The sequence below is a fragment of the Stegodyphus dumicola genome, chromosome 1 (assembly GCF_044657685.1).
Source record: "Stegodyphus dumicola isolate Sdum_Otavi_A_Nest chromosome 1, ASM4465768v1".
NCBI classification, from domain to species: Eukaryota; Metazoa; Arthropoda; class Arachnida; order Araneae; family Eresidae; genus Stegodyphus; species Stegodyphus dumicola.
Window position 1 is genome coordinate 84889089 of NC_140768.1, and position 27812 is coordinate 84916900.

The 27812-nt window shown below is 33.1% G+C and overlaps 1 protein-coding gene and 1 long non-coding RNA gene across 3 annotated transcripts in view; one reads left to right on the plus strand and one right to left on the minus strand.

Annotated features, from left to right (window-relative positions):
- On the minus strand, nt 1–27342 carry LOC118196405 (UNC93-like protein). 2 transcript variants are annotated; one of them, XM_035367861.2, is made up of 5 exons: nt 27070–27342; nt 12429–12737; nt 9538–10521; nt 7852–8119; nt 1–2870 (listed from the first exon to the last, which is right to left on the minus strand). In XM_035367861.2, exons 3-5 carry the CDS (start codon nt 10498–10500, stop codon nt 2647–2649), a joined length of 1455 nt encoding a protein of 484 aa, XP_035223752.1. In that variant the 5' UTR covers nt 10501–10521; nt 12429–12737; nt 27070–27342; the 3' UTR covers nt 1–2646. The 2 variants fall into 2 exon arrangements, with proteins under 2 accessions (XP_035223752.1, XP_085673313.1); XM_085817187.1 differs by lacking the exon at nt 12429–12737.
- Nucleotides 8009–27812, plus strand: part of LOC146999130 (uncharacterized) — a 41383-nt gene continuing 21579 nt past the window's right edge. The window contains exon 1 of the long non-coding RNA XR_015041300.1: nt 8009–8145. This is a non-coding gene — a long non-coding RNA (uncharacterized LOC146999130). The remainder of the gene's footprint in view (nt 8146–27812) is intronic.

A 27812-nucleotide genomic window follows, 5' to 3' on the forward strand; every position in this document is an offset into this window, starting at 1 on the left:
CAGGAAACAATTATGCGCATGGAGTGGCCGGCTCGATCCCCGGACTTGAAACTGGGATGCTTTAGGGAGACGTCTAGCTGCTCTCAATCCGCCCCCTCAGACCCTTGTCACGCTTGCAACTGCTTTGCAAGATCAATGGCTCTCGTTTCCTATGGAACTGATAGACCGCATAATTGAAAGCATCACACATCGCTGTATGTGCTGTATTGCTTCTAGATGTGATCATATTCCATATTGAAGGTACTTATAGCAAACTGATACCTTCGATTTTTTTTTCATTTTATACATGTGCTAATATCTATACTACCATATTTTTCTGGTAATTTCTTTTTATGTTATTTGATACCTTGCTATGTGTTGTATATTGTGGGTAAGTTTCATTAAATTCTACATGTAACTTTTTCAGTAATCGGGATTTTTGTTATTTTTCCTTAATTTGTGCTAACCAGTGCACGTTTATTTCTCTTTAACAAATGGAGGCCTACCAGCTGCCGAGCGGTAAAGTCGCTGAGCACTGGTAGTTCGGTCCGAGGCTCAAATCCTGCGAACAGGCTGGCTGCATGTGCTTTTTCGTGGCTTTCTCTATGTGTGACGTGTATACGAGCCAGTTTCCCTTAAGTCCTCCACGAAGTATTTCTTCCCTTAGCCCCCGAGGCTTTGCCGTAATTACATAAATCAATTGTACTTAGAGAGATAATTTTTGATGGGCCGAAGGAGGTTTGAAAGAATTTTTGTTTCTTATGTGTTTACGTGTATACATTTTATGATTAATAACTCATTTATTTTATGACTTTAACTATATATAGTAATTTTTTTATTACTTCTTTTTACGATATTTTCTTCTAGAACTCTTCTTTCGCCAATAATTCTTTCATTGCAACTATATGCATAAAGGTCAGGATAAAATGCCATTATGTGCATTTGTGAAGTAAAAGGTTTAGGAACCATTGACTTAAATCGCAAATTAATGAATGCTACATCAATAGTCTTTTCTGCTGTAAGGCATATATGTAAGAAAAGAGATCACACAACGACTGCATTTATTAAAAAATGTATTATCATTATTAAATTAAAAACGTATTAATCAAAATTCAAGATCTGATTTAGAGAGATTCAAGTTACACTTAAGTTATTTTTAATAAGCCATTAAATGATACAAAATAGATTAAAAATTAAATAAAAATAATTTATAATAAAAGTATTTCAGAGGATATATATACTTTATAAATAAATAAGTACAAATATTTCACAGCATTTCAGATAAAATATTAAAAATGATAAAATTCTCAATAATAAATAGAATGTAATAAAACAACTATAATATTATTTATGTTATAATAAATGTCTCTAAGACATTTAATATAACATAAATAATAATCATAAACATAAATAATAATCATAATCATAAACATAAATAATAAGACATTTATTATAACATAATTAAAATCTTGTATAATGATGCCAAATAATTTAATGCAAAGTCATAAGCATAACTAATTATAAATTTTACAATAAATTTCACATAAAATTGAAACTCGAAAATTAAATGCATTGTATTTCTGTTTGGATTACAAGCTGTGAGTTTTCTTACACATACGTTGTTATCAGATGACAATATAATACACCGATATGAAATATAACAACTTAAAAAAAAAGGAAGGGAAACTGCTGTGTATAAAGCTGGGTTTATGATGGGAGAATTGCATTATTATCATTAACTTCATGAATTATCTTTTTCAAAGATTTAATAAGAATAAATATATAATGACTTTTCATTAATAGTAACTTTCAGTAATAATTCTTCTTCAATAATAGTAACTTTTCAATAACAGTATTTCCTAGCTAGAAAAATTCATTTCATTTCACAAGGGATTATTGCTTGGAAAGTATTAAGGAAAATGGAAAATGAAGTAGATATACAGTTCAAACGAGTTGTATATGTAAAATGTAACAGCAGTTTTTTAAAATTCCAGCAGTTTTAGATGCTGCCGATTTGCTAGATCTGTAAAGGTGTTTGTTCTTTTTAAAGAAAACATTCCAGAATACAATATCTAGGAATTGATTTGTTTTAACATTTCCTTTTAGTTGCCATTTAGTTTCTTCCAATGTAATATCATTTAATTAAATTTTTGGGCCTTACAAACGTCAATTAGTGAAAACTGTATAAATTAGCTTTAAAAATTCGCACGCAGGATATAAAATACGACTGACTGCACATAAACAATTTTCTACGGAGTAGAACTTCAGATTCTTGAACCTTTTTCTGTAAAATAGAAGTTTTAATAGTTTTTTCAGTAAGTGTTAATTACACTGGCATTGTAAAACTGGGGAAAAACTAAATTTCCTTTGACGTTAAACACGAGTGTTACTTTAAAACTTTGTTTCCTTTATTAAATCCCATTCTGTACGATTAAAAAAAAATTAATTCTTTTTTTATCGGAGTAATGATAATGTGTCATATTGGTTGAGTCTTCGATAACTTCGACTGCCTATGACAAATTGACTAATTATTTATTAGTTATTAACTGAAAGTTCAAAATATGTCATTTCTTACAACAACTTACGTAATGTCGCACGGGCGTTTCTTAAACAAAATCTAATGTCTGCATTCGTATCCAAAAGAACATGTTTAAGTTTTATAATAAATCATGTGCTTGGAAGGTCGTAAGAATTTTTTCTGTTTTTCTTTATTTCCACAATGAGGTAACCAGTTATGCCTGTGGCTAAAAAACCTAGAAGTATATACATTTTTGGTGCTATGCAAAGGAACGTGCTGTAAGCGAAAGCTATAGAAAATCCCAAAGATTCCCAAAGTCTGTAATTGGAGAAAGCTGCTTCTTCTTCTGATCGGAAAAGAACACCATACAGAGCTGCAAAAATAGAAGTCGTAATTATATTTTCTATAGTACCTGATAAAAAAATCCATTTTTAATTTTAAAAACAAATTAATCTCATGAGTGAAATAATTGAGAAATACAACAAAAAGTTTATTATTAAAAAATTGAAAATTTTATAGTACCTTAATTCTGACATGTCTAACATATGGTATTATTGAAACTTTAATTGCTTGTTTTCGAAGATTTTAGATATAAAATGAGAATGTCATCATCGTTGCCCAAGGTTGCGAAAAACTAACTGCAGATTAACAGGATTAACTGCATATGCCCCACATTATTAGCCTAAAGAGTGTTAGCCCATAAGGGCTATTAATTTCGTTTTGTTGAAAACTTTAATAAATGCCCGTTTCACTTTTCAAATTGTTTCCACCAAACATTTTCGCCCTGTGTTATATTTAAAGAATTTAAATAATGAAGAATCTGCGTAAATACATGTATGTTTTTCGCATTGTAATAAAACAACGGTACCTAAAGCCACCAAATTTTGAATAACGTAATCCTCCATCGAATATGGGCATCTGGAAGCCCTAATTTGGAATTTGTTTTATTATCGATTTCATATTTTGTAACACTTAAACGAATTTTTTGGTTAACAAACTCAACGATTTCAAAGTGAGCAATGGCAACACTGTATTGGAGGGGGGGGCGTTTTTATATCCAGCGCGTGAGATGGTGTATCGGAAATTTAAAAGATATGCTCTTCTTAAGTGATATTGCTGTTAAATAATTGAATTTTATGGTTTAAGTGCGAAGAATGTGATATTTAATAAATAAAGATAACACACAGAACGTTAAAAAAAAAAAAAAAAAAAAAAAAAAAAAAAAAAAAAAAAAAAGCCCGTTTGGGCATAATAAAAAATCTGAAAACTTTCAGATTGTTTTTCAGTACATTTCTAAAATGAAATTGGGCTCTAGTGTAGAATTTGGTGCCCCTTCGATTAGCGACAATTTTTTGTAAAAGTTTGGCGATGAAATCTCATTTCTGGTTACCATAATCGTTGCTTTAGTCTCCTGATTTTTTTTTAAATAAAAATAGATTGATGTGTACATGGTCAAATTTAAAGCAGTGCGCAATGCCTAGTTTGTGCAATTCTGGGATTTTTTTTTAAGTGAAAACAGATCGATGTGTACATGAACACAGAGTTTATGCAATTCTTTGACTTCTTATTTTGGTTTTGTGTAGCGGACATCTTGAAATTGTGTCTTTCTGGCGCCGATCTTGGCGTCAAAAAAGAATCGCCAAAAAACAAGGAGCACCCAATTGTAAACTTTTACCTGAAATTGAACAAAACATTGCGATCTGAATAGAGTGAGTCCCCGCTTAACGCCGTTTCAGTTTAACGCTCTTTTATTTGAATTGTGGGATTCCCTGCAATTGCACGCAGCGTTATTAGGCTTCCCGATATCCGAAGCAGTTTATCTGTGTTTCTTCTTTCCTGCGGTGTTATACGAACGTATTTTTATCGTTTCAAACATTTGTTGACGTTATTGTAAATAAAAATTTATATAATATTATAAGGATCTTAAGTTTTACTAACGTTTATTTTATTTTAAATCTTTACTATCACTTCTTATTTTCTACTTCCGACCAGAATTAAAAGCGTTAACTTATTTATGCAAAATTTGTCTGGCGAACGCCAAGTACTTAAGTTGTGGCTTTTTGCCAAGCGAGAGAGAGGAAGGAGTTAGTCGAAGCAGGCCGCTTACCTTCGAAGTTTTACTCAGTTGCTGTTTGCCTTCCAGGCCAGAGGTTTAATCCTCGTGATAATTTTAAACGTATTGTAGTGTTAACAGTTCTCTGTACTACATACGGCTTCCTGTTAATATCCGGCCAATCTTACACGTAGGCCCTTGTTGATTATTCCAAATTTAAGTTAGAGTTTAGTTATATTTTTATATTCTTACGTTCAGACCACAAGTAGTTGGTCTCTGTATTCCGAAATACGGAAATTATTGTAAAGAGTGAAAAATAAAGGGTTTTGTATACCCTTCCTGTGTATCTTGTCTACTTCCCACAGTTATTGAACATAGCTTTAGTAAGCTCCCTGTTCCAAGTCAGGTCTGTGCATGTTCCCAAAGAAAGTAAGACGGAACATTGAACCTGATAATATAACGATTGATATAGTGATAAATAGTATGATTTTTAGTTTTTATCATGGGTGATAATAAAAAACACGAAAATAAAGCAACAAGAAAAAGCATTTTACTAGAAACTAAAATGCAAGTGATTAGAAGATTGGATATTGGTGAACGTCAATCTCAAATTGGTGCTGCATTGAATTTGGCAACTTGAACAATAAGGATTATTCTTAATAATAAGAATAAAGAAAAAATACTGTCATCGGCAACTGCAACTACGACAAGTTCTGCAACTAGAATTACCCGTTTACCCGTTCTAGAAATAATGCAATAGAGGGAATGGAAAAACGACTTCCTATATGGATTGACGACGAAATTGAACGCAATATGCCATTAAGCCAATCTATTATAATGGATAAAGCAAGAAGAATTTTTAATGACATTCAGGTTGAGGCAAGTGACACAAATGAAACTTTCGTTGCAAGTCGAGGATAGTTTAATAGATTGAAACATCGAAATAATCTTCATTTCATACAGATTACAGGAGAATGAGCAAGTGGTGATACGAAAGCGGCAGCTGAATTCCCAGCGACATTAAAAACAATAATTGAACGAGGAAACTATTCTCCAGAATTGGTTTTTAATGTTGATGAAACGGGCCTATTTTCGAAAAGAATGCCAAAACGAACACTTCTATCCCGCGAAGAAAAACGTGCATCAGGATTTAAAGCGGCAAAAGATCGCTTAACACTTCTATTGGGTGGGAATGCAAGCGGAGATTTCAAATTGAAACCATTACTTGTTTACCAATCCAAAAACCCAAGAGCGATAAAAGGAATATCTAAATCCTGTAATTTGGAAGTCTAATAAAAAATCATGGATAACTATGAAAATTTTCCAGAATTGGTTCAATGAATATTTTTGCCCGTCTGTTAAACGCTATTGCGATATTAAAAAACTTGAATCAAGAGTATTTTTAATTGATAATGTTCCAAGCCATCCAACGAATTTATCTGACTTAATAACATACATTTCAGTCGAAGTGGTTTTTCTTGCGCCTAATACAACTGCCTTAATCCAACCAATGGATCAAGGCGTTATATCAGATATTAAGGCGTATTACCTGCGGCGAACATTTAGACAGATGTTTGAAAAACAGACGGAGAAACAATCAATAAGAGAGTTTTTGAAAAACTACAATATCATGAATGCTGTAGAAAACATAAACATTTCTTGGAATAAGGTAACAGAAAAATGTTTGAATGGGGTGTGAAAGAAAATTTGGCCACATCTAAGCAAGGGCTGTGATACTGGACACTCTATCGATATGAATGAAATAGTGGATTAAGCGAAACAAACCGGTTTAGATGAGGTGAATGTGGAAGATGTCGAAGAAATAGTGCAAGAAACAGCAGCAAGTCTTTCTAATGATGAGCTCAAGGAATTAGCGGGCCAAGAAGAATACAAAAATATTGTAAGTAGTGATTCTGAAGAAGAGAAAAATAGAACTTTCAACAGAGTTTTTAAAAACCAGTTTGACCACTATAACAGAAATTATGGTCCAATTTATTGAAAAATGACCCAAATTTTGACAGACGTTCAAAGACAAGACAGAGTGTTGTGGATGTCTTATCCACTTACCAACAACTTCTTACAGAGCGCAAAAGGAAAACGCAAATTACGTCCGATACCTTCTTGATAAAAAGGCAGAAAATTGGAAATACAGAAGAGACTGAATGATCTGAAATGTAAACATACTGACTTCGAATTTTATTTATTTTTATATGCATATTCGTTTATTATGTTTCTATATTTGTAAGGAATAAAATTTTGTTCTATTGTTGTTAAAAACATAACTAATAAATTTAATGGTAAAATACCTGACCAATGTTCTACCCGTCTTTCCCTAACCCCATTATTTACGTGATGAGATAACCTCGTTTAGCGCTGTTTCATATTACGCTCTACTTTGATGGAACGTATATCCCGCGTTAAACGGTGTCTTTCTGTATTTCAGATGACAAGCTAAACATCAGAGAAGAATTTATCTCAGAGAGATAAAGTTATATAGCTTTTACTGCATTGTCAAAAAGCTATACATAATAAACTTATGATTTTAGAGATAAACTGTGTGCAGACTAAATGCTGAAAGATAGCCATTATGTCAGTTTTAAATGTGTGCTGCTTGTTTAAATCCTAAAGTAAGACTTAACAATATTTTTGTACACCCGTAAAGATCTACAACATTTTCTTTCATTTTAAATCCACTTGTAATCCTTTAGCCATGGTAATGGAACTTTTTCGTTCACAAATTTTAATGTTTCCTAGATAAAAATGTCAACTGTTAGTTATTTTTTTAATTTTTGAAAGAATATTGCTAACTATCGAATCATTCCTTCCTCAGGTAATTGTTCTTTGACTTGTTTCTTTCATGTCAAGTTTGTAAATTTTGAAAAGGAATTCCGAATAGCACTGATGTTTTGAAAACCTTAGTAATCTTTAATACTGTAGAATTAAATTCTAAGGATTTGAAGAATTTCGTTTCTCATGTACTTTGTCCTAGTTTGTCACCGCTATGAATAAAAGAACATTCATACGATTTTTATTAATTTCTTTTTTTATTTATTTCTTATCAGAGTGCTCTGGATTCTGAATACGAGGGTTTTGTTCATAACTGCTTCATGAATATTCGTTCATTTAACATAATTTAAAACTTAATTCAAAATTATATTTTATAAATTTATTATTTTACTTATAAATTTAGCTATCAGGGAATCATATCTGATATGCAACTAACAGATTGGAAGTATTCTACGCTGCTTAAATATTTTATTTACAATACTGCGTGTTATCTAATTGTTCACCACAAACTTACCATTTATTTGTGTTTGCCAAATGGCATCACTGAGTCCCCATACTCCAATTAACACAAAGAAGTAAATCGATTGACTTTCTTCTGGTTGCCAAAGGAATAACGCTGTGCAAACTGCCACATTGCCGAGAGCTCCTGCTAACATGAGAGCTACTCTTGACACATATTTAACCAGGCGGCCAGCAAGAAATGACATAATTGCGTTCACTACTCCGAAACATATAAAGACAAGGCCAACGCGGTACACTCCCCAGGCACAAGCTACATAAGCCTGTAATCAACAACAAATTCTATAAGGTAATTTATATATTCATTTCCTATTTAATTTACATATTCATATATATTTCATTTAGATATTCATTTTATATATTCATTTTTTATTTATATATTTAGGTATTCATAATATGACGTTCTTTAAAACTTTCAAAATGTACTCAATACGTTTCTAATGATAAGTTCCTTAAAGCATTTAAAGTTGTTTAAATAAATACTTCTTTACATAAGCAATCAAATAAATAATAATAATAAATAATTTCTCATTGCATCTACATTGGTAACAATTATGTGAATTAAATTTTAAAAGGTTAAAACGTCTGGTAAACTGAATGCTACATTATCATATTTTTATTTTTGACAGAGCTATCACTTTCAGTGCAAAAATAATTATCAGAGAACATTATTTCCATCAAAGAATAATTTTAAATGTTAAAACGGGGAGTTCTGTTCAATGAAGTATTAGTATGTTCAGTATTTTAGAACTTCGAGAGATGATTTTTCTATTTATTTTAAGAAAGGATTTGATAGGCATGAATATTTGATCCATGGGTTAATTTATTTTTACCTGATAGTTTGCTAAAGTTCTAATATATTCGCACACATGAGAATATATCTAAATATATTAACACTTTATCGTCCTAAGTGAATTATTTTTTTCAAATAATTCGATTAGGCTTAGGATTTCATTTAAAGATATACATATATCTGAAATATAATATCGCTGAAACTTATTGATAATAAATTTATTAATAATTAGATTAAAATTAAAGTTTAACAAAATTAAAATATTTTTATTATATTGAATTGCAATTTTTATTAAATATATAGAATAGAATACAGATATAATATAAGCGGCATTTTTCTCTCAGAAATTAGTAATTACCTAACATGATGTTTTATCTACAGTAGTTTATATTTGGGAAAGCAGACATTCTTAGACGTCATACAGTTGTTTGCGTAAGGGATTTTAAAGTTGTTTGCGCATTTAAACGAAAGATGTAGAAAGACAACTTAGTACATTAAGAAACAATATGATAAAGATGGCTTGTAAAAACGCGTTATGTTCGCCATATGTTATGAAAGCCAAAAATATGGCGAATGAAATTAAACCATAAGAATTATGATTAATGGCTGAAAATATTACATATAGTTTTTAAGCTCTTCTGGAATTTATTAAAGCAAATTTAAGTTTAATAATCTTTAACAAAACACACAAACAAATGCTTAAAGCTCCAGTTCTTAAAACTTGAGTTGACAATCTAGGTAATCTACTAGCGAAAAGCTGCAAGTAAAATGAAAATTTTATTGGTGTTTATTTTACTTCCGTTGGGTGCAAGAAAATTAATTTAAGCTAGTTTCGATAATGGGTGAACAACTAAATGTATCTTAGTCGTAATGTATTTTATAACTTACTTTTGTGTAGTCCCCAAGGATAAAAGCTTGTTCGATGCCACTAAAAACTGTTATAGGCACCAGCAATAATTGATCTACTTTCTTGAGGTGCTTTAGTGTTGCCACCACTCTGGATAAAACATTTTCGTTTTCTGCTTTGGATTTCTTCTCTGTGGGCAGTGGATCTAAGAATATGCTAACAATAATAGCTGCTAAAATAGCACACGATAGATAGATGGCAATTAACATGTACCTTTTATCTTCTGTTGGAGGCTGCAGATTCTCATTCAGTCCACTACAAAAATCAACACCACAGGTTAAATTAGTTTGGTTGGGGTTAAGGTCATTAGCAGGTGATTGAGAACCACTTGTTGCATTATTATACTTAATAGGTTTCAGAACAAAATATGATGCTAGGTTTCCCCATATCTGGGTATTCTGAAAAACCATAAAAAATATTCCAAAGAATCTCGAAGTGATGATATCAGCTGAGTCCGTTCCATGGCCTGCATACAAGACACTAATTTCATTTAGATACGTACACTTAGCTGACCACAACGGTGCAGCGCCTAGACCAAGAACAATCGCAGTTGGCACAAATGTCCCCATATGGGGATAAAAATTAGCAGCAATATAAGGAGCATATGTAAGGATAGACAATGCCAGGGTAAGCTTGCATCCCAGCTTCCTGATTACTAATTTCGGCAGAAAAAGTGAAGAGAAAATCAAAGCAGCATAGATAACGCTTTGAGATACAACTCCTAAATCACCTTTCATGTTCATTGTACTCTGGAGGTTTGCAAGTCCTTGGTAGGCGCTGAATAAGAAAAGGAACCCCAGGCAAACAGTGATTAGATTTTTCATAATTCGGAGCTTGCTCATTACTGGAGTCCCGAGTGGACGAGCAGTGGAATTTTTCTTCCTGTCGAGCTTGTCTCCGTAATCCACTTCCATTTTAGACTGCATATTATTAGATTTCTTCATCTTGAAAGTAATTTTCTCAACCTTAAAGAAAAAAATATGTATAGCTAAATAAGAAAGAGTAAATATTCCGAATCATAAGGTGAAATTTAACAAAATTTTAAAACATATATTGAAATATCACTGCTATGTGTAATAGGATACCATTCTTACTTGCAATAAAATACCATGTCTACACATAATATGATAGTGAATACTATTTCAGGCAATATTTTTGCTTTACTTCAAGTATCGTTGTTATATCTTTAAACAAAATACTCTTACAATGTAAGTATTAAGATAAATGCGTATTTCTTTAAAATTAAGGATAAATTAACATATTCCATGTCTGAACAGAATGAAATAAAAGAATGTACTACAATATATCAGTTTATTAGGATAAAAATTATCATTGTTAATTCGGCTCTAAATGTGGATTTCTTAGAAGCTGCCAAAAGTTTTCACCATAGCAACCTCTTGAAGGATGAGGCTTCTATTCTTTCTTGTAAAGACGTGAGTCAAGTTATTAAGAGGGCCACAAAGCGTGCAAAAGCTATGTGTTGGAGATGCCGTCGTGTAGGACTTTTTAACGAAACTGACAAGTATTTGTGTTTCACATGGGAAAAACCATAAAAAAATCTTAATCTGGGCCGAGTTCCTATTCGACAACTAAAGCGCTTATCAAAGGCGTGGGAAAATTTGCTGCGAGTTACATCTTTATTTTTCTGAAAAGCACTATAACTTCTGCTCTTCATTCCCTAACTTCTGTTACACGTGTTAATAATAACAAAGCTTTATAAAAGTGGAAAATTACAAAGTAAAAGCTGTCAGCAGTTAAGTTCAAAAAACAATTTTAATGCAAATTTGTACATTAAATTTGCATTAAATTTGGCTTTAAGTACTTTATGGTTAAAACGTTTTGTCAGTTGCATGTAGGCATATTATAAAATGTTTTTCATTTTAGTCTAATACTGATTTCATTAGCTTCTCATACATATAGTATAATTTTAATAACAAAATTAATATGGAAATAAACGAAAAAATTAAGAGCCTCATAAGTAGATTTCTAAATTTGAAGACAGATATCAGAGCTTTGGGATTATTACTGTCATCATACCCACTTTGAAACTATTACTGTCATCATACCCACTTTGAAAAGTGATATGCTTTTATCAAAAACATTAATATCGATGTTGAATACTTTTTCTTTAAGGCAACTTTCTCTACTGAAAATCAGTCTTCTGTAACCATTGATGATTGTCCTAGAATCATCATGGAGTTTTGCCAAAATTAATTTTGGTACATCTCATTATATCATAATATAATTGCTTACCAACTCCACTTTTCGTATGATTTTCACTTTATAAAAGCATCGCGAATGTTTAGCCAACAATATCTAGTTTTATGAACGTAGCATTTTTAGAGGAAAAAACTGAAGATCTCGTATAAATATAACCAGAAAAAAACCAAGGAAAACAAGTATTGTTTATAATATTTTGACATTTGCATGTGCAGTCATATTACGAAATGGTATTATTCAAATTGTCTAATACCCTAGGTAAATAACTGGTATTATTAGCTTCTCATATTAATAGAACAGGAAATATAGCATAATTTAATAACAAAATTAATATGAATAATAAACACAAAACTGAAAGTCCCATATACATGCTAAATGACTAAATAGATTTCTAAATTTAATAAGGCTTTGAAGCTAGCTGTCATGGCTGTCGAAGATATAAAATCTAAATTGTTACTGTCATATTCAGTTTGAGACTTTTCACTGTAAAAGTCAATTGCGGTATTGCTAAAAATTATTATCGTTAAAATTAAAGCATATATTTAAAAATAAATAAATAAAAAGTCATCTGTGACAGTTTCGTGTACTATTTTTTTAAATGCATCAAAAATTTCTAATATAAATGCTTGCTTACGATATATTGCATACTTACTTTGTTTTGATGGGAAATAAAATTTGTGTTTTAAAAGACGAATATTTAAAACAATGATATCAAACATTGCTTCATATAGCGATTGTGATTGTGTCTTTCAGATATCTTCGTTATCACACATTCTCCGAATGCTGATGAAATTCTAAGTTCTCTTTCACTTTCGATCTTTTTTCTATATTTGACAACTTGTCAATTTCAATCCGCATTCCATTGTTACTACATCGTTTGAAATGACAGCACATCTACTCTGTTGCTCTTCCTATGCCTTCTCCGTGACTTACAGGCAGTAAACTCGTTGTTGTTTCCCTCCTAAAAAGGGAATTAATAATTATTTTTTTATATAATTTTTAATTCTTTTAACTATAAATTCTTTTCGAGAAGGGAAAATTGATAAATTCCCTAATTACTTATAAAATAATCTAGAATAAAAATGGTACAATATTGTGTCATCACAATTCAAATGTGACACAACATTACACATTGCAAATGTAAAAACCGGTTTTATATTGTGTCATATAATTCCACGCTGTTATGAAATGTATAAGAATAATTTAAATGAAGAAACAGTTGTTAATTTTAATGACGCAGAAACTCATAATGAGCAATTTTACATAAATTATGTAAAAGGAGTATTGCTGGCAACTTTAGAAATGGTGATGGCGTAGTTTCTGGCTGAATTTCTATGCCAGAAGATAACTACTTTTTGACGAAAAAGTTTGTTAAGAATTATTATAACATAACTCTAATTAAACAACTGCGTAGTGATTAATAGAAGTTACGTTGCGAATTAATTGTGTTTCCACATCTTAAGAAATGCACGTGGAATCCATTTCGAGTCTCAACACATATTAGTCTATGAGGAAGAAATGCAAGGACTGGTTCAATAATGTAAGTTTTTTGATAACTAAAAAAAATTAAGAATTTTTAAGAACGCTATAAAACTATCTTATACATAACCGCTGTAGAAAGTGATAAGCATTTCTCAAATATCGGTGTTAAATGTCACTTCTTTAAGGCAACTTTCTCTATAGTACACAAAAGTCTTTAACCACAAGTGCTGATCCGTTTAATTTTTTTATTTTTAAATTGTATTTTTAATAATTTTTTTACATTAAGTGATTTTTAAAGTGCTAGATTGTAATTTAAAGTTTTTAGATTACATTCAGGAGTTAAACTTCATATAAGGTAGAGGATACTGAGTGATTGAACACTCCATGCCTCAAGAATATGTGTGGCCAATTTCGATACATCATCATCTCCTGTAATGCTAATTTTCGATGAAAAATCAAGTAGATAATTCACAGGCACATGTATCTTAGGAAAAAAAAAAAAAAAAGAAAGAAAATAAGAAAATGCAGCATGACGTGAATATGCAAAATTTCGAAGGTCGTGATCAAATTAAATTGTGATCTGTACACCTGCGCGATAGTGCAAGTTGGGATAAATATACTCAGTGATGTAGCAGTTATGCGGATAGTATATATGGCTGTAATATGGAAGAGATTATAATCTATATTTTTCAAAAATACTGTTACATGCGTCTTTTGCTATAGATTTAGAGGTCCCTCAGTATAGTGAATGAGAGAAGTAATACAACAAATGCCTAAGATAAAATTAGTACGCAACAGAACAGCCCACGGCAAAATAGTCTACAAAAAAAATAGCCTACGGCAAAAAGTCAATGAGAAAACAACCCATGACGGAGTAGCCTAAATCAAATACTTCTGAACCAAGTCCCAAGTGCATTTTTTAAAGTTTAGTATCTAAATACATGCAAGCGATATAAAAGAGTGCATATCTACAAATCTATACCTACATCTTGCATGCAAATACATTATAAAAATATGCACGTTATCGTATTTGATGTTGATTATTATTTATATATGATGGCTAATAAGAGTATGTTATTAAAAAGATTCACAATCATTTATCAGCTGCCCAAGTGGGATAGTGGTTAGCTGACTGCATTACGGAAGGTCCCGGCTTCGAATCCGAATATATTGCCGCACCGAAGGGCCCGGGTATAGATTTTTTTAACGGCCGGGCGCTTTATTTAATAGCCATTAGCCTTGCCCCGCTACAAGTGGACGGAAGTAGTGGTCATTTCAGTATGGATTACCTAATAGGTGGCCACAGTTGCCTGCTATGAAGGGACGGACAGTTACAACCATGCCTTCTCCGGGATTCGAACCCGGGTCAATCGCTACGGTAGTTAGGACATAACTCTGATTTGTGTAGAACCTTAGGTCGGAGGTCCATGCGACGGCGTTTCGGTCACTAACCACTTTACTGGCTGGGCGGTGAAGGGATGAATGTTTGTGCGGCATGGGAGCGCTCTAAATATACAGCGAGCCGAAATTCCTCTAGAGAGGTCAGTGGTAGGGGAAGAGGGCCTGGACGCCTTCGGACCCTTTCCCCCAGGGTGTTGTCCATCAAAATAGGGTGTGGAATTGAGCAAAGTCGTTCTGTCACCTTGTATGGTGCTCAAGGCTGTTGCCAACGACAGACGCAATTTCGTACTCCTTGCCACGATGAATTTCGTGAACTTGTTTTGATGTTACTATCAGACAAGTGAGATAAGTCACAGCAACAACACAATCATTTATCGTGCCCTAGTAATAATTTTCACATACAGGTTATCAGGTTCAATGTTTCTTCTAACCTTCTTCGGAAACATACAATGACCTGACTAGAACAGAGAGCTTACTAAAGCTATGTTCACTAGTTGTAGTAAGTAGACAGGATACAGACGAAGGGTATACAAAACCCTTTATTTTTTTTCTTTATATACAATGACTTCCGTACTTCGGAATACAATGACCCTCCACTCGGGGTCTAACTTAAAAGATATCAAAATAAAACTAAACTCTAATTTAACTTTAGAATAAGATTGGCCTTATAATAACAGGAAGCGTATGTAGCACAGAGACTGTGAACACTACAATACGTTTAATTTATCAAGAGGATTAAAACCTCTGGCCTGGAAGGCAAAGTAGCAACTGCGTAACTTCTAAGGTAAGCGGCCTGCTTCGAACTCACGGCTTCCTCTCTTCTGCTTGGCAAAAAGGCCACACTTAAATACTTGGCGTTCGCCAGACAACTTTGCATAAACTCCTTCACGCTTATAATTCTGGCCGGAAGTAGAAAATAAGAAGTGATAGTAAAGATTTAAAATAAAATAAACGTTAGTAAAACTTAAGATCCTTACATACTTCCCGCCAGAGTTAATTAGTTGGAAACTGAGGTCTAAAACGACCTTGTTGAAAACTTTTAGCTCTAGAAACTAACGCGAGGCCAACCTTTTACAATCATAACTTAGCTAGAAACTAGAAAATTTTAAAAGAAAGAAATTTGTTACAATAGCAGCTTCCGGAATATACAACAATCTTTTTTCTTTTTCATCTGTACTGCATCAAAACAGGAGCTTTATTCAATTCTGGTTCCTTCCAGAGATCTGGAAGGAAAACTAGTTTAATGAAATGTTACAGAATGACATTGCAAATAACATATAGAATATACTTTTCTTAACATTCTTATTTCATTCATGACTATTTTAATTATCTCTCCCCGTGCTCTCTGACATGTGTTGTAAAAACACCAAACACGAATGTGTTTCTGTCTATGTGTTCAACACTTCCTCCTACAATCAAAACACTAACGTGTTAAAATTCAACATACGAGACCTCTTAACACACCCTAATTTCAACTCTAGACCCTGAGGTACTATTCTGAAAGTGGCTAACTCTAAAGTGTAGCGTCAGAGAGCCTAACTACATCATTCAACCTTTAACACATATTCAGCATGATTTAATCTTTACAGTCACACGAATAACAAATTTTTTAACATTACTTTCACTTTTACCATATCACGGTATTTCTAAACATTCAAAATAACAGTTCACATGTATACAAGAACATATCAAGATGCCGTTAATTTTACACATTTGAAAACATACATTAGTAGTACATTGTTAACTTCTATTCTTTTCAAAGCAAGTGCCAATTCTTTCTACATTGAAATAATACTACATTTCAAAAAGTCTTTCAGACTAAAACTTCTTTCTTGTTAGAATGTTTTAAATAAAATTTATACAATAACTTTTTACAATATTTAAGTCTTTATACAACGCTATTATACATCAACTTTAGTTTTACGCGCGAGTAATTGAAAAACATAATAAGAAAATCGGTCACAACTCATTTCTCGCCCTTTTGGCGATAAAGGTAGACCTCGCATGAGGTAAAACTTTTTGAAATCTGCCACTTGCAGTAAGAATGAAAGATTAACTTAAGTTTGTAAAGTAACATAAAATTTTACTTATCTTTGTAATATTCAGACATCCTTTTCTGGGCCCAATCTTTAAAGGTGCTGCAGACCGTAGCTTGGTTGATCCTCCTTCTTGTACGGGCTCGCCCTTCAGTGCTTTCCTCTGGAAGCTTCCGTTTTTCACCACTACGGCCACCCTTGAACATCTTCCTTCTGTCCTCTGCTTGTGGTCTTGGCCGTTTGAAGGCAGCTGGTCTTGGTGGAACCGGGAAACTTCTGTCGTGATCCTGCTTGGACCTCGTTGTTGGCCGTTCAAATTTTTCTTGTACTTTTTCCTCCGCCGCTGATGGCCCTTCCGCAGTTCGGCGACTTTTGCTGCGGAGAGTTCTGTCGGATGAGTCAATCTTCCGTTTCACAGCCGGGTTATAGTTGCCGTCCTTTCTCCCGGTCTTTTCCACATACGTCGTCCTTCTCCCTTCTTCATTCTGGGGGTGTTCGTGAACTCTGTTTTTTGGACGGTGGAACGGCTTCTTTTTCTTTGTACCTTCAATTTTTCCGCGGGGCAATTTTCTTTTCACTTGCTTCTGTCTCTCATTGGCTTGCCCTTGTACTTGTCGTTTTCCCACCTCTGGAACTTGTACCTGGTAACGGGTGTCTGCCGTACCGGATCCTGCAAAAGATCTGAAAAGATTTGCATTTTATTACGATCGAAGTAGGGCTTGATTTGATCCATATTTGCGGAACAGGTTTCACCATTTCTTGCCTTTAACACTACAACAGCGTGAGTTATTTTTTCTATAACATATGGTCCTTCAAAGCGTGGAAAAAATTTGGCAGTTTTATCTTCTGCTGCTGAAGAAAGTGAATGCTTAATTTTTAGTACTTCATCCCCTACTTTATAAGTTACTCCCCGTCGTTTCAAGTCATAATACAATTTTTGTTTTCTTTGTGCTACTTCCGTATTCTTTTTTGCTTCTTTTATTAGTTTTTCTATATCACCCATTTTAAATTCTGGGGCTCTTTGTTGCACATAAAATAGTTTATCTAACGGTGTTATAACCTTTCTGCCTAAAAATAACTCAGCAGGAGTTTTGCCCGTTGTATCATGTTTTGCGGTCCTAAGGGCGAAAGCAAATTCATTGACATAGTTATCCCAGCTTTTATGAAAATTTTTAACATAACTACGGATAATTTTCACTATATTTCTGTTGACCCGTTCCGCTATATTTGATTGCGGCCGATACGGGACCATTTTTAAATGACGTATGCCCAGTTTTTGGCACATGTCTTCAAATATATTACTTACAAATTGAGGACCATTATCCGATATAACTTTTAGGGGCGCCCCGTATTTTAAAATATATTTATTTAAAATAGAATCGGTAACTAATTTCGCGGAGGCTCGTTTTAAGGGAACAATTTCGGTCCATTTACTAAAATGATCAACTATAACAAGGAGATAGCGACTTTTGTTTAACTGACTTTTTGGGAAAGGGCCCAATAAATCGATGCCGATTATTTCATTTGGAAATTCGGATTTAATACTATTTAGAAACCCGGCCGGGCGGAAATTAATATAATTAACGGCTTGACATGTTGGGCAGGACTGGACATACGCCCTTGTTAACTTTTGCAGTTCAGGAAAGTAGACTGCCTCGCGTACGCGTTGAGTAGTTTTTCGAATACCAGCATGAGAAGCTAAAGGGCTGTCATGGAGCTCTTGCAGGATATTTAATCTAAGACTAGCTGGGATAACAGGTCGAAATTCGTTGTTGGAATTCGTAGTTTTTGTATAAAATAATAGACCATCTATTAGTTCGTAATGGGCCGCCCTATTTCTTATCGCCACAATATCTTGGTGGCTAAAATTTTCAGGATCCTTCAAATACTCATAAATGCTTCCAAACTCAGGATCCTTACCCAGTTCGGTTATTACAGTTTCTCGGGAATTTATTGTACACGCTGTCAGCATTGCAACTTTTACGGTATTACCCTGTTCGTCTAATTTAATTCGTGACAGGGCATCTGGTACGATATTTTCCTTTCCGGGGGTATGCTTGATTACCAGATTATATTCTTGCAGCTTGAGTGCCCATCTTATTAACCTTAGGCATAAATTTTTTCCAGAGTACAATCTAGTTACCGCCGCATGATCAGAATATACTGTTATCGGCGCCTTTCCAAAATAGACTCGGAACTTTTGCACTGCTAACAGAACTGCAAGTGCCTCTCTCTCGGTCGCGGAATAGTTTCTTTGTGTTTGATTTAAAGTTCGGCTAAAAAATGCCACTGGCTGCTGATTTTGCGAAAGTACCGCTCCTACCGCATAATCCGAAGCATCCGCTGAAATTTCTAAATTTTCATCCTTTTCAGGAAATTTCAACACAGGGGCTTGCGTTAATGTTTGTTTTAATTTTTCGAAAGCACTATTGGCTTCGGCCGTCCACGAGAATCTTGCCTTTTTCCTTTTTAATTTTAACAATGGCTCAGCGATAGCCGCAAAATCTTTTATAAAGGACCTATAATATGAACAAAGTCCTAGAAAAGAAGAGAGCTTCTTTGCCGTGTTTGGAGTCGGATACTTTTGTACAGCGATTATTTTTGATTCATCTGTCTCGATCCCTTTTTGCGATATTTTGTAACCTAAATATTTTAATTCAGGGGCTGCAAATTTGCATTTTTCGACATTAACTTTTAGACCGGCCTCATTTAATAAAGAAAACACCTGTCTTAAATCCTGTACATGTTGGTCTAGATTATCACTAGTAATAATGATATCGTCTAAATAGATAAATGTGGACTTTCCGAGAACAGGTCTTAACACAATGTCCATGCATCGCTGAAATGTTGCTGGGGCGCCTGAAAGGCCAAACGGCATTCGCAAAAATGCATAAGTGCCAGACTTGGTTATAAAAGCAGTCTTAGGCACGTCCTCAGGCCTGATCCCTATTTGAAAATAACCATTCGTTAAGTCTAAAGTTGTCATAAATTTGGTTGATTTTATGTTCCTTAAAATTTCTTCTATAATCGGTAACGGATATACCGGATATTTCGTTATGGAATTTAATTTACGGTAATCAATAGCGAATCTCCACCTTTTTGAATGCTCCAAAGGATAATCATTATTTTTCTTACATAAAACCACCGGACTAGCATAACTACTTGAGATAGGCGTTACGATCTTTTTACGTAGCATATCGGTAATATGCCATTCTATAATTTTTTCCTTATTCTTATCATACCGGTATGGTTTCTGACGAACCGGCAATGCATCTCCGGTGTCAATACTATGGTTAGTAACCTGGGTAAATCCTGGAATATCACTAAATAAGGAAGCAAATTCACTTACCACTTGTCGGATTCTATCTTGCTCGTCATTAGGCAGGTGGTCAAGATTTAACCTCGGCGGTTCAACCTTTTCTACACGTACTGGTTTCATCGTCAGCTTAAGAGACGCTTCATTAAAATCCAGTGTAGCTTGTGCGTCTGAAAGAAAGTTTATTCCTAGTATTAAGTGTGCTTGCAAATTCTTTACTATAAAAAACATCACCTTTACTTGTTCGTCCTTGATACGGATGTACAAAGGTACTTTACCTACGCACTTACATTGTTCTCCTTGCGCCGCTAATACTGTTGTATTATCCGCATTATATATGCGGTATTTGCGAAAATACTTTCTAAAAAAGACTTCTGCCACACAGGAACACTGCGCGCCGGTATCCAGGAGTGCGGTGGCCGGGATATTATTTACCAAGACTTCAATCTTCGGAAGAGTTAAATTTTTCACCATTACTGTATTTAACTTGTAGGAAGAGGAGTTTTCGTGGCCTTCAGATTTCCGCACCCTCTCGTCAGCAGAAATCCGTTTTAGTTTAAATTATTTTTTCTTTCGGTGCTTTCCTTCTTTCTCCACTGGCCTTGAGACTTTTTTCCTGGGTTGCTATTGAACTGTCGACGTTCAAATTGGTTTCGCTGTTGATATTGGCGTCTTCTTTCGACGTCCGCCGTTCTTCTACTTTCAAACTGGATTGCTAGCTCAAATAATTTTTCCAGTGTAGTCGGATTTCTCAATTCAATAAAGTCTTGCACTTGGGGTAGTAACCTCGGCAAAATCACTTGAATTATTTCAGGATCCGGACGGTTTCCATACAAGAGCTTGAAAACGTGAATTTTTCTTAAAATAAAACTGGAGAGGTTTTCCATTCTTTGTTGATATATACTGAAAAGTTCTGTTTCTAATTTCGCACGATCCCTTACAACAGGGAAGGCTTTTAGTAGGGCAGTCTTGAAATTTTCGTAGGTATAGGTGGGACTTCCTGCTTGACCCAAGAGACTTCTGCCGATACATTTGAACCAGTTAAGCGCTTGGCCCCTCAAAGCGCTGGTAGCTAAGGTAACTTTTTGAAACTCGTGCACGGGGTAGAGCATGAAGTGGTCATCCAATTTTTCCAAAAAACTGGTTACCTGTGAGTTTCCATTAAACGTTGCTTCTGGTTTCATCGAAGCGCGCATGGTCTGGACAATATACCCAAATCCTTCCAGGGCGGCAGCTGGCATTTCTGGATTCTGAGCTGTTTCTGCAGGCAGCACAGGTTCTTCTTGAAACTCGGCCATGGTTATTCTTCGTCGGGCGCCACTATCAGGTTCAATGTTTCTTCTAACCTTCTTCGGAAACATACAATGACCTGACTAGAACAGAGAGCTTACTAAAGCTATGTTCACTAATTGTAGTAAGTAGACAGGATACAGACGAAGGGTATACAAAACCCTTTATTTTTTTTCTTTATATACAATGACTTCCGTACTTCGGAATACAATGACCCTCCACTCGGGGTCTAACTTAAAAGATATCAAAATAAAACTAAACTCTAATTTAACTTTAGAATAAGATTGGCCTTATAATAACAGGAAGCGTATGTAGCACAGAGACTGTGAACACTACAATACGTTTAATTTATCAAGAGGATTAAAACCTCTGGCCTGAAAGGCAAAGTAGCAACTGCGTAACTTCTAAGGTAAGCGGCCTGCTTCGAACTCACGGCTTCCTCTCTTCTGCTTGGCAAAAAGGCCACACTTAAATACTTGGCGTTCGCCAGACAACTTTGCATAAACTCCTTCACGCTTATAATTCTGGCCGGAAGTAGAAAATAAGAAGTGATAGTAAAGATTTAAAATAAAATAAACGTTAGTAAAACTTAAGATCCTTACAAGGTTACTGCTGTGTGCAAAAGTCTGGTATCCTCTGGCCCTATTCTAAATTATAATTGCTATATAATTTGCGGAAAATTTATATGTTTTGCGGGAAAAAGATATTTAGAAATATAAAATAATACAGTGTCGTTAATATGTAATTTATTAAATTTTAAACGTTAAGGAGTAACTTTTCAGGAAGTAAATAAACCATGCAAACTTGGTTTAGATTCAGTTCGAGTTTTGATTTTATTGAAACTAATTTGAATCCAAATGAATCAAACTGAGTTATCAAAAAGCAGAAAGCTAGAGACTTGCTGAAAGACGGTCATAGCTATCCTAAGGCAAGAAACAACACAGAAGGAAGTATCTCATGGAAGTGTACTCTGCCTTCCTGTAAAGTCCGTTTAAGAACTATGGGTAAAGCCTTTCTGGCTGTGATATGACATTGTCATTCCTTTTGTCTACAATCCCATTGACTATTTTCGGAAAGGAAAAAAAAAAAAAAAAAAAAAAAGATATGGCGTAAATTCACGTGAGTTACTGGGATGCAAGCGTGGGTAATTTAAATGCAAGCAAGGCTAAATAAGTACAAATGAATTTACATCTGAAAGCATTGGTGGAGAATTATGAAAACATAGAATATATAGACTTTATTTGTGGTATTTCTTATACTTTTGAAATATGAGTGTCAATAAACTGTTGTTTTTACGGGTCTCACATGCCTTGTTTTTATTTTAAAAATACGATGTATACACCGCATAACTTCCTTGTACGGAATATTAAATTACACGCATTTTTTCCTGCATTCATTTAAACTTTCATTAGAGAAAACGAATTCTATTTCTTTAAACGAATTTCATTAGAGATATATTTCTGATTCAATTAATTCAGTTCTCAATTCATGGCAAGACAAAATACATAAAAAATCAAAATATCTTCATTAAAAAATGAAAGATTTAGAAAAACATAAAACACCAACTACAGTTAAAACAATTAAAAAATAATTTTTACAATTAAAATTAGAATTTCTATTCAAAAACAAGCAATTCAGCCATCAGGTAAGAAGGCAGATTTTTCGGCGCAGAAAACTGAAAGTTTACTTTTGATCCCACTCAGGCAAAAAGACACTAAATGCGCAGAAACTGACTTAATTCACAATTCTGCTAAGTTTCAAATGTAAACAAATGGCTGCTCCGTTTGGTTTAGTCGCACTTAAACAACTTATAAATTTATTGATAATTCCACAAATATTGCATGCAGATTAACTAAAGGCATAAAAACCTTAACCGGAAGATAAAAGCACCATAATTAAATCATTTTTAAAGCAAAAAAAGCATGATCTACCAACATATAAAAATAAAAAAGAACTGAGCTCACTGTTTATGTATGTATATGTCATATTTTGGCAGTCGGGTACATACATAAAGCTTGGCATGAAATGATGACACAAAAGATGTTAGCTGTTTTGGTTCCACATGTTTATTAAGTTCAAATGGTAAATCATTATTATTTTAGATTCCTCAAGATTACATACTCGATAGTAATTTAGACTAAAAATGCGATTAACTTTAAGTTTACTGCATCATACTATTCAAATAAAGAAGACTGACGGGAAGAGCAGCAGCCAAAGGGTTTTACTGCGGCAGGCGGAGAAAATCAGTCTGACGGAAAATGACGCGAACTCTTCATTTATAGCAGCGGTTACGTAACATGCCAGAATGTTCTCGAAAGTACTGGTCTAGGGGGAAGATCCTGAAATTGCGGAAAGTTAATTAGAGGTTGCCTCTTTGCGTAGAGCAAAGCCACCGTATTTTTTATATTTTACATACATGTATATACATATATAAACTTAAAGCATCTAAAGTTAAAACTAAATTGGAGTCAAAGCAAGGCAATATGTGAACAATATTGATAATTGAAACTGTGTATAAGAGGTTTAATACAATATCTAAACAAATCAAAAATAAAATAAGAATTCAAAGTAGTATAAACTCGAAAAGTAAAAATGCAAACGGGAAAAAATATACAACATAATAAAAATATAAAATTAGTATCCTTTTGGTCATTTTACATAATATAAAGTGTTTTTGTTTAAGTAGTCAGTTTGCAAAATGTTATGTTTGGTTTTTTCTTCCAAATGTTTCGAAGGCTCGTAATGAAAATTTTGGTACATTTGAGATTCAAGTTTTCGGTTTTATATCAATTTTAATGTCTTAAATGAAAATTTAGATTTTTTCGCGGTTTTTGATCTCAAATGGACCAGAAAAACGAAACACGTTTTCGAAACATATTAATCGACTTTTATGAAGCTTTAATTCATTTACCTCTGATGAGTTCTGAATTGGAGTTTTAGTAAAAAGAGATTAATTTTATATTTTTTCCCCTTTTGCATTTTTATTTTTCGAGTTTATACTTCTTTGAATTCCTATTTTATTTTTGATTTGTTTTGATATTGTACTAAACCTCTTATACAAGGTTGCGATTATCAATATTGTTGAGGTATAAGCCTTGCTCTGACTCCAGTTTACTTTAAATTGCGGAAATTGAGATACTTTAAGTTTTAGATAAATTTAGATACTTTAAGTTTATTTTACTTCAATCCTGCAGCTATAGCGCAGGGCGGATATAAAAATTTTGGTTTTTAATTTTTACCCTCTTATCATGTTTCTTTATATATATTATATATATATATATATTTACTTATTTGTATACTTTTGGTGTGAGCGATTGAAACCAAAAAAGAGGTGCGCAACTACATGTTATATCAATCCTATATACAAAATTCCAAAGTTCTGAGGCTACTCTTCTTGAGTTATGCGAGATACATACATGCATACGTACGTATATATGTACGTACGCACAGACGCCACGAAAAAATTTTCTTCAGAATTCATTTTAAATCAGTTTTATAATTTTTTTTTTTGGGGGGGGAAGAGTCCTTTTTTCTGTCCTTACGTACAGATGTCATGCAAAAAAATTGTTAAACTTCATTCTATAACGGTCAAAATGGATATTTTCGTTGAAATATGAGACCCGGAATTTTTCGTGATTACAATACTTCCTTTACTTCGTACAAGGAAGTAAAAAGTGTATAAAGTGAGGAAAATATTTTTAGATACTAAAGCTGAATGTGAATTTTGTTGAATGATGCAAAATGTCAGTATCGGCATAAAAAATTTAAACCTGGAATTAGAAATAAGATGTTTGTAGATATTTGTAGGCTATTTCGTGGGGGCTATTTTGACGGTTCACAGATAAGATCGTAAGGCCTTTCTGGTCGTTGAGTGTGCGAGACAAGCAGAACTGTAATAACTGAGCGCACGCTTTTGGCTTTCAACTGTAAACTTGGATAATTATAAAGTTTTAGAAAAAAAGAAAAATATTTGCGAAAAGTGCAAAATAGATCCTTGCTACTAATGCCACACATGTGGGAAAATTGCCTCTGTATCACAGAAACCGTCATTTCGCCAATCATAAAAATGGTGAATTAAAGGATACTTAATATTGTCAATTTACAATAGATAGCATTCTTATAGCTTTTTTTTTTTTTTTTTTTTTTTTTTCAGTGTTCCCTCTTTGTTTCTTAGCTAATAGTTTGTACTAAATTATATAGTATTGCATTTAAAATTATTTTAGTGTAATACTTATTAATGGTGTACACAAGAAATAAAGCATGATTGTAAATCTGCGTAAGTGTTTAGAAAACATTAACTCTATTAAACATTTTCATTGAAATCTGAGATAATCCACCACTAAATCGGGAATAAATTGATAATATTTTTATGCGTTTCTGTCCTGATCATTGAAAATAACCAGATCGAAGACATTGTTAAATAAATAAATGACTCACATACAGCTGTATGTGAAGACATTGTTAAATAAATAAATGACTCACATATTGCTATTACAACGTACTGGTTATCCATTGTAATAGAAGAAACGACGACTACGGTAAATTCAGATTTACGGTTAACAAGATGAGCGTAATAATCCTATTAACATAAAGGTACTATTAACAAATTACCTGCATATTTAAGCAGTTTGATTTGAAGAACTTCATTTGGTATATAAATTAAATCAGTATTAAAAATAAAAAGCAAAAATGTTGTTATTTTCATTATTCTTTTATATAGAAATCATTATGCAAAAGAGGATGTGCATTTTATTTATGCTGACCATTGAGCAGTTTGCTTTTAATGGATGATAGAAAAATGTTTATGTATTCTGGATTATGTACAACTGGATAACGTACTGTTGCGAAATGCCAGATTCTTGTTTGAAGCCACTGTTTATTAATCCAAACACCATTCTTTTCCATTTTATATATTCCGTAGACAGTTTTGTTTTAATCTGATCATTTGTGGTAATAATTTCCCCCCCCCATTTCACAACTAACAAACTTTATTTATTTAATTTTGTTTACACAAAGCCATATTAATAAAATAGGATACTAAATAGTAAAAGTTTTCCTTACTCCAAATATAAAAACAAATCGCACTCCTAAAGCGAATTGCGGGTTCTTTTTAAGTACATATTTTAAACGACAGCAATTATAATTACTCTTGGAAATGATTAAATGACAGAGACCACCTACTTGAAATGTAACAACTAATTTGAGATAAAATTATCAACCTGAGTGTAGCAACTAATTTGGAACGGAGGAAGTATAATATATATATGAGCATCAGATGTTCTAAATATTGATTACAGATTAATACACAATAACACGAAGTCAAAAGGCTGTGAATTACTTCACATTTCAAAAGGCTATCGAGATTGAAGTCAACATTTAATTTTGGTTTATCAATAAAAAAATTATTCTGTGTCATTCAAATAAATTGATTTATCATATATTTTTTGACATAAATTTGACTTGCGAAGAAAAGGAAGAAGAGTCAATATTAGTCTTTTTTTTTAATAGTTCATCTATGGAAAATATTCATACCGAAGATTAAAAATTATCGAAGTTCTGTAACTAGCAATTCTGTGTTGATAATCGTTAAAAATAAATGGATTAATATATTTACATAAAAATATTAATTTATGTATGATAATAACCTGAATTGTGTTGATAATAACCTGAAAAGCCATAAATTTTAACTAATGTGAATTATTTTAGTTGCACATTTACGTTAAGAGTATTTAAAATTTATAATACACTTATTTGCTGAAACTGTTTACCTGTAACGTCTCGAAGAAGCGTCTCCGACTTAGTCAGCTGAATATCTTGTCTTTAAAACAATCCCTTTGACGAAATATTGCGTAAAAACTTCTGTGTATTTTCATTCATCCGCTGCAAAAGCTTTCTTTTCTATATAAAAGGGACAAGTGTGTGCTTTATTATGTCATGTGGTATGCGCGTGACTTCCAGGTCTTCAGATAGTTTTTTTTTTTTTTTTTTTTTCAACTAACAAAAAAAGTAATAAGCTACGGATCTTTCATGTTAATGCATTTCTTCATCCCCACTGACAGACTCGAAAGAGAGAAGATTCTGCAAATTAAAAACTATCTTATCGGACGAAACTGGGTGGGGGTACAAAGTTTGAGATGATTCAGCTGTTTATATGTTCGTACAGCATGTTTACATGCTTAAAACAGATGTATTTTGCTATATTCTTTGTATAAAAAATAATAATAAAGGAAACTGAAATTTTATCCATGAAGTTTTCGTCAAACGCACGAAAGCTGAGTCTTTGAATATCTCATTAAAAGTGTAAAGACTTCTGGTTTGAAAACTCATTTGATTATAACGTGATTAACTTATAATCTGAGAAAAATATAAAATTACAGTCAATTATGGATTTACTGGAGCAATACTGGTAACAATTTCAGTGGTTAACTCCATGGTACAAAATTACAGTTGATTCGAAGACAGTTTAAAACACTTAAGGTTGTAATTAACGGGAAAAGTACTGCCGACAGTC

What these genes read in the sequence shown, in the direction of transcription:
- LOC118196405 (XM_085817187.1), bottom strand. Translation starts at nt 10,500, where the DNA reads ATGAAGAAATCTAATAATATGCAGTCTAAAATGGAAGTGGATTACGGA. An exon ending in TCCTTGGGGACTACACAAAA is followed by an intron (nt 8,120 to 9,537) that starts GTAAGTTATAAA and finishes TGTTGATTACAG; the next exon opens with GCTTATGTAGCTTGTGCCTG. An exon ending in TTGGCAAACACAAATAAATG is followed by an intron (nt 2,871 to 7,851) that starts GTAAGTTTGTGG and finishes CTATTTTTGCAG; the next exon opens with CTCTGTATGGTGTTCTTTTC.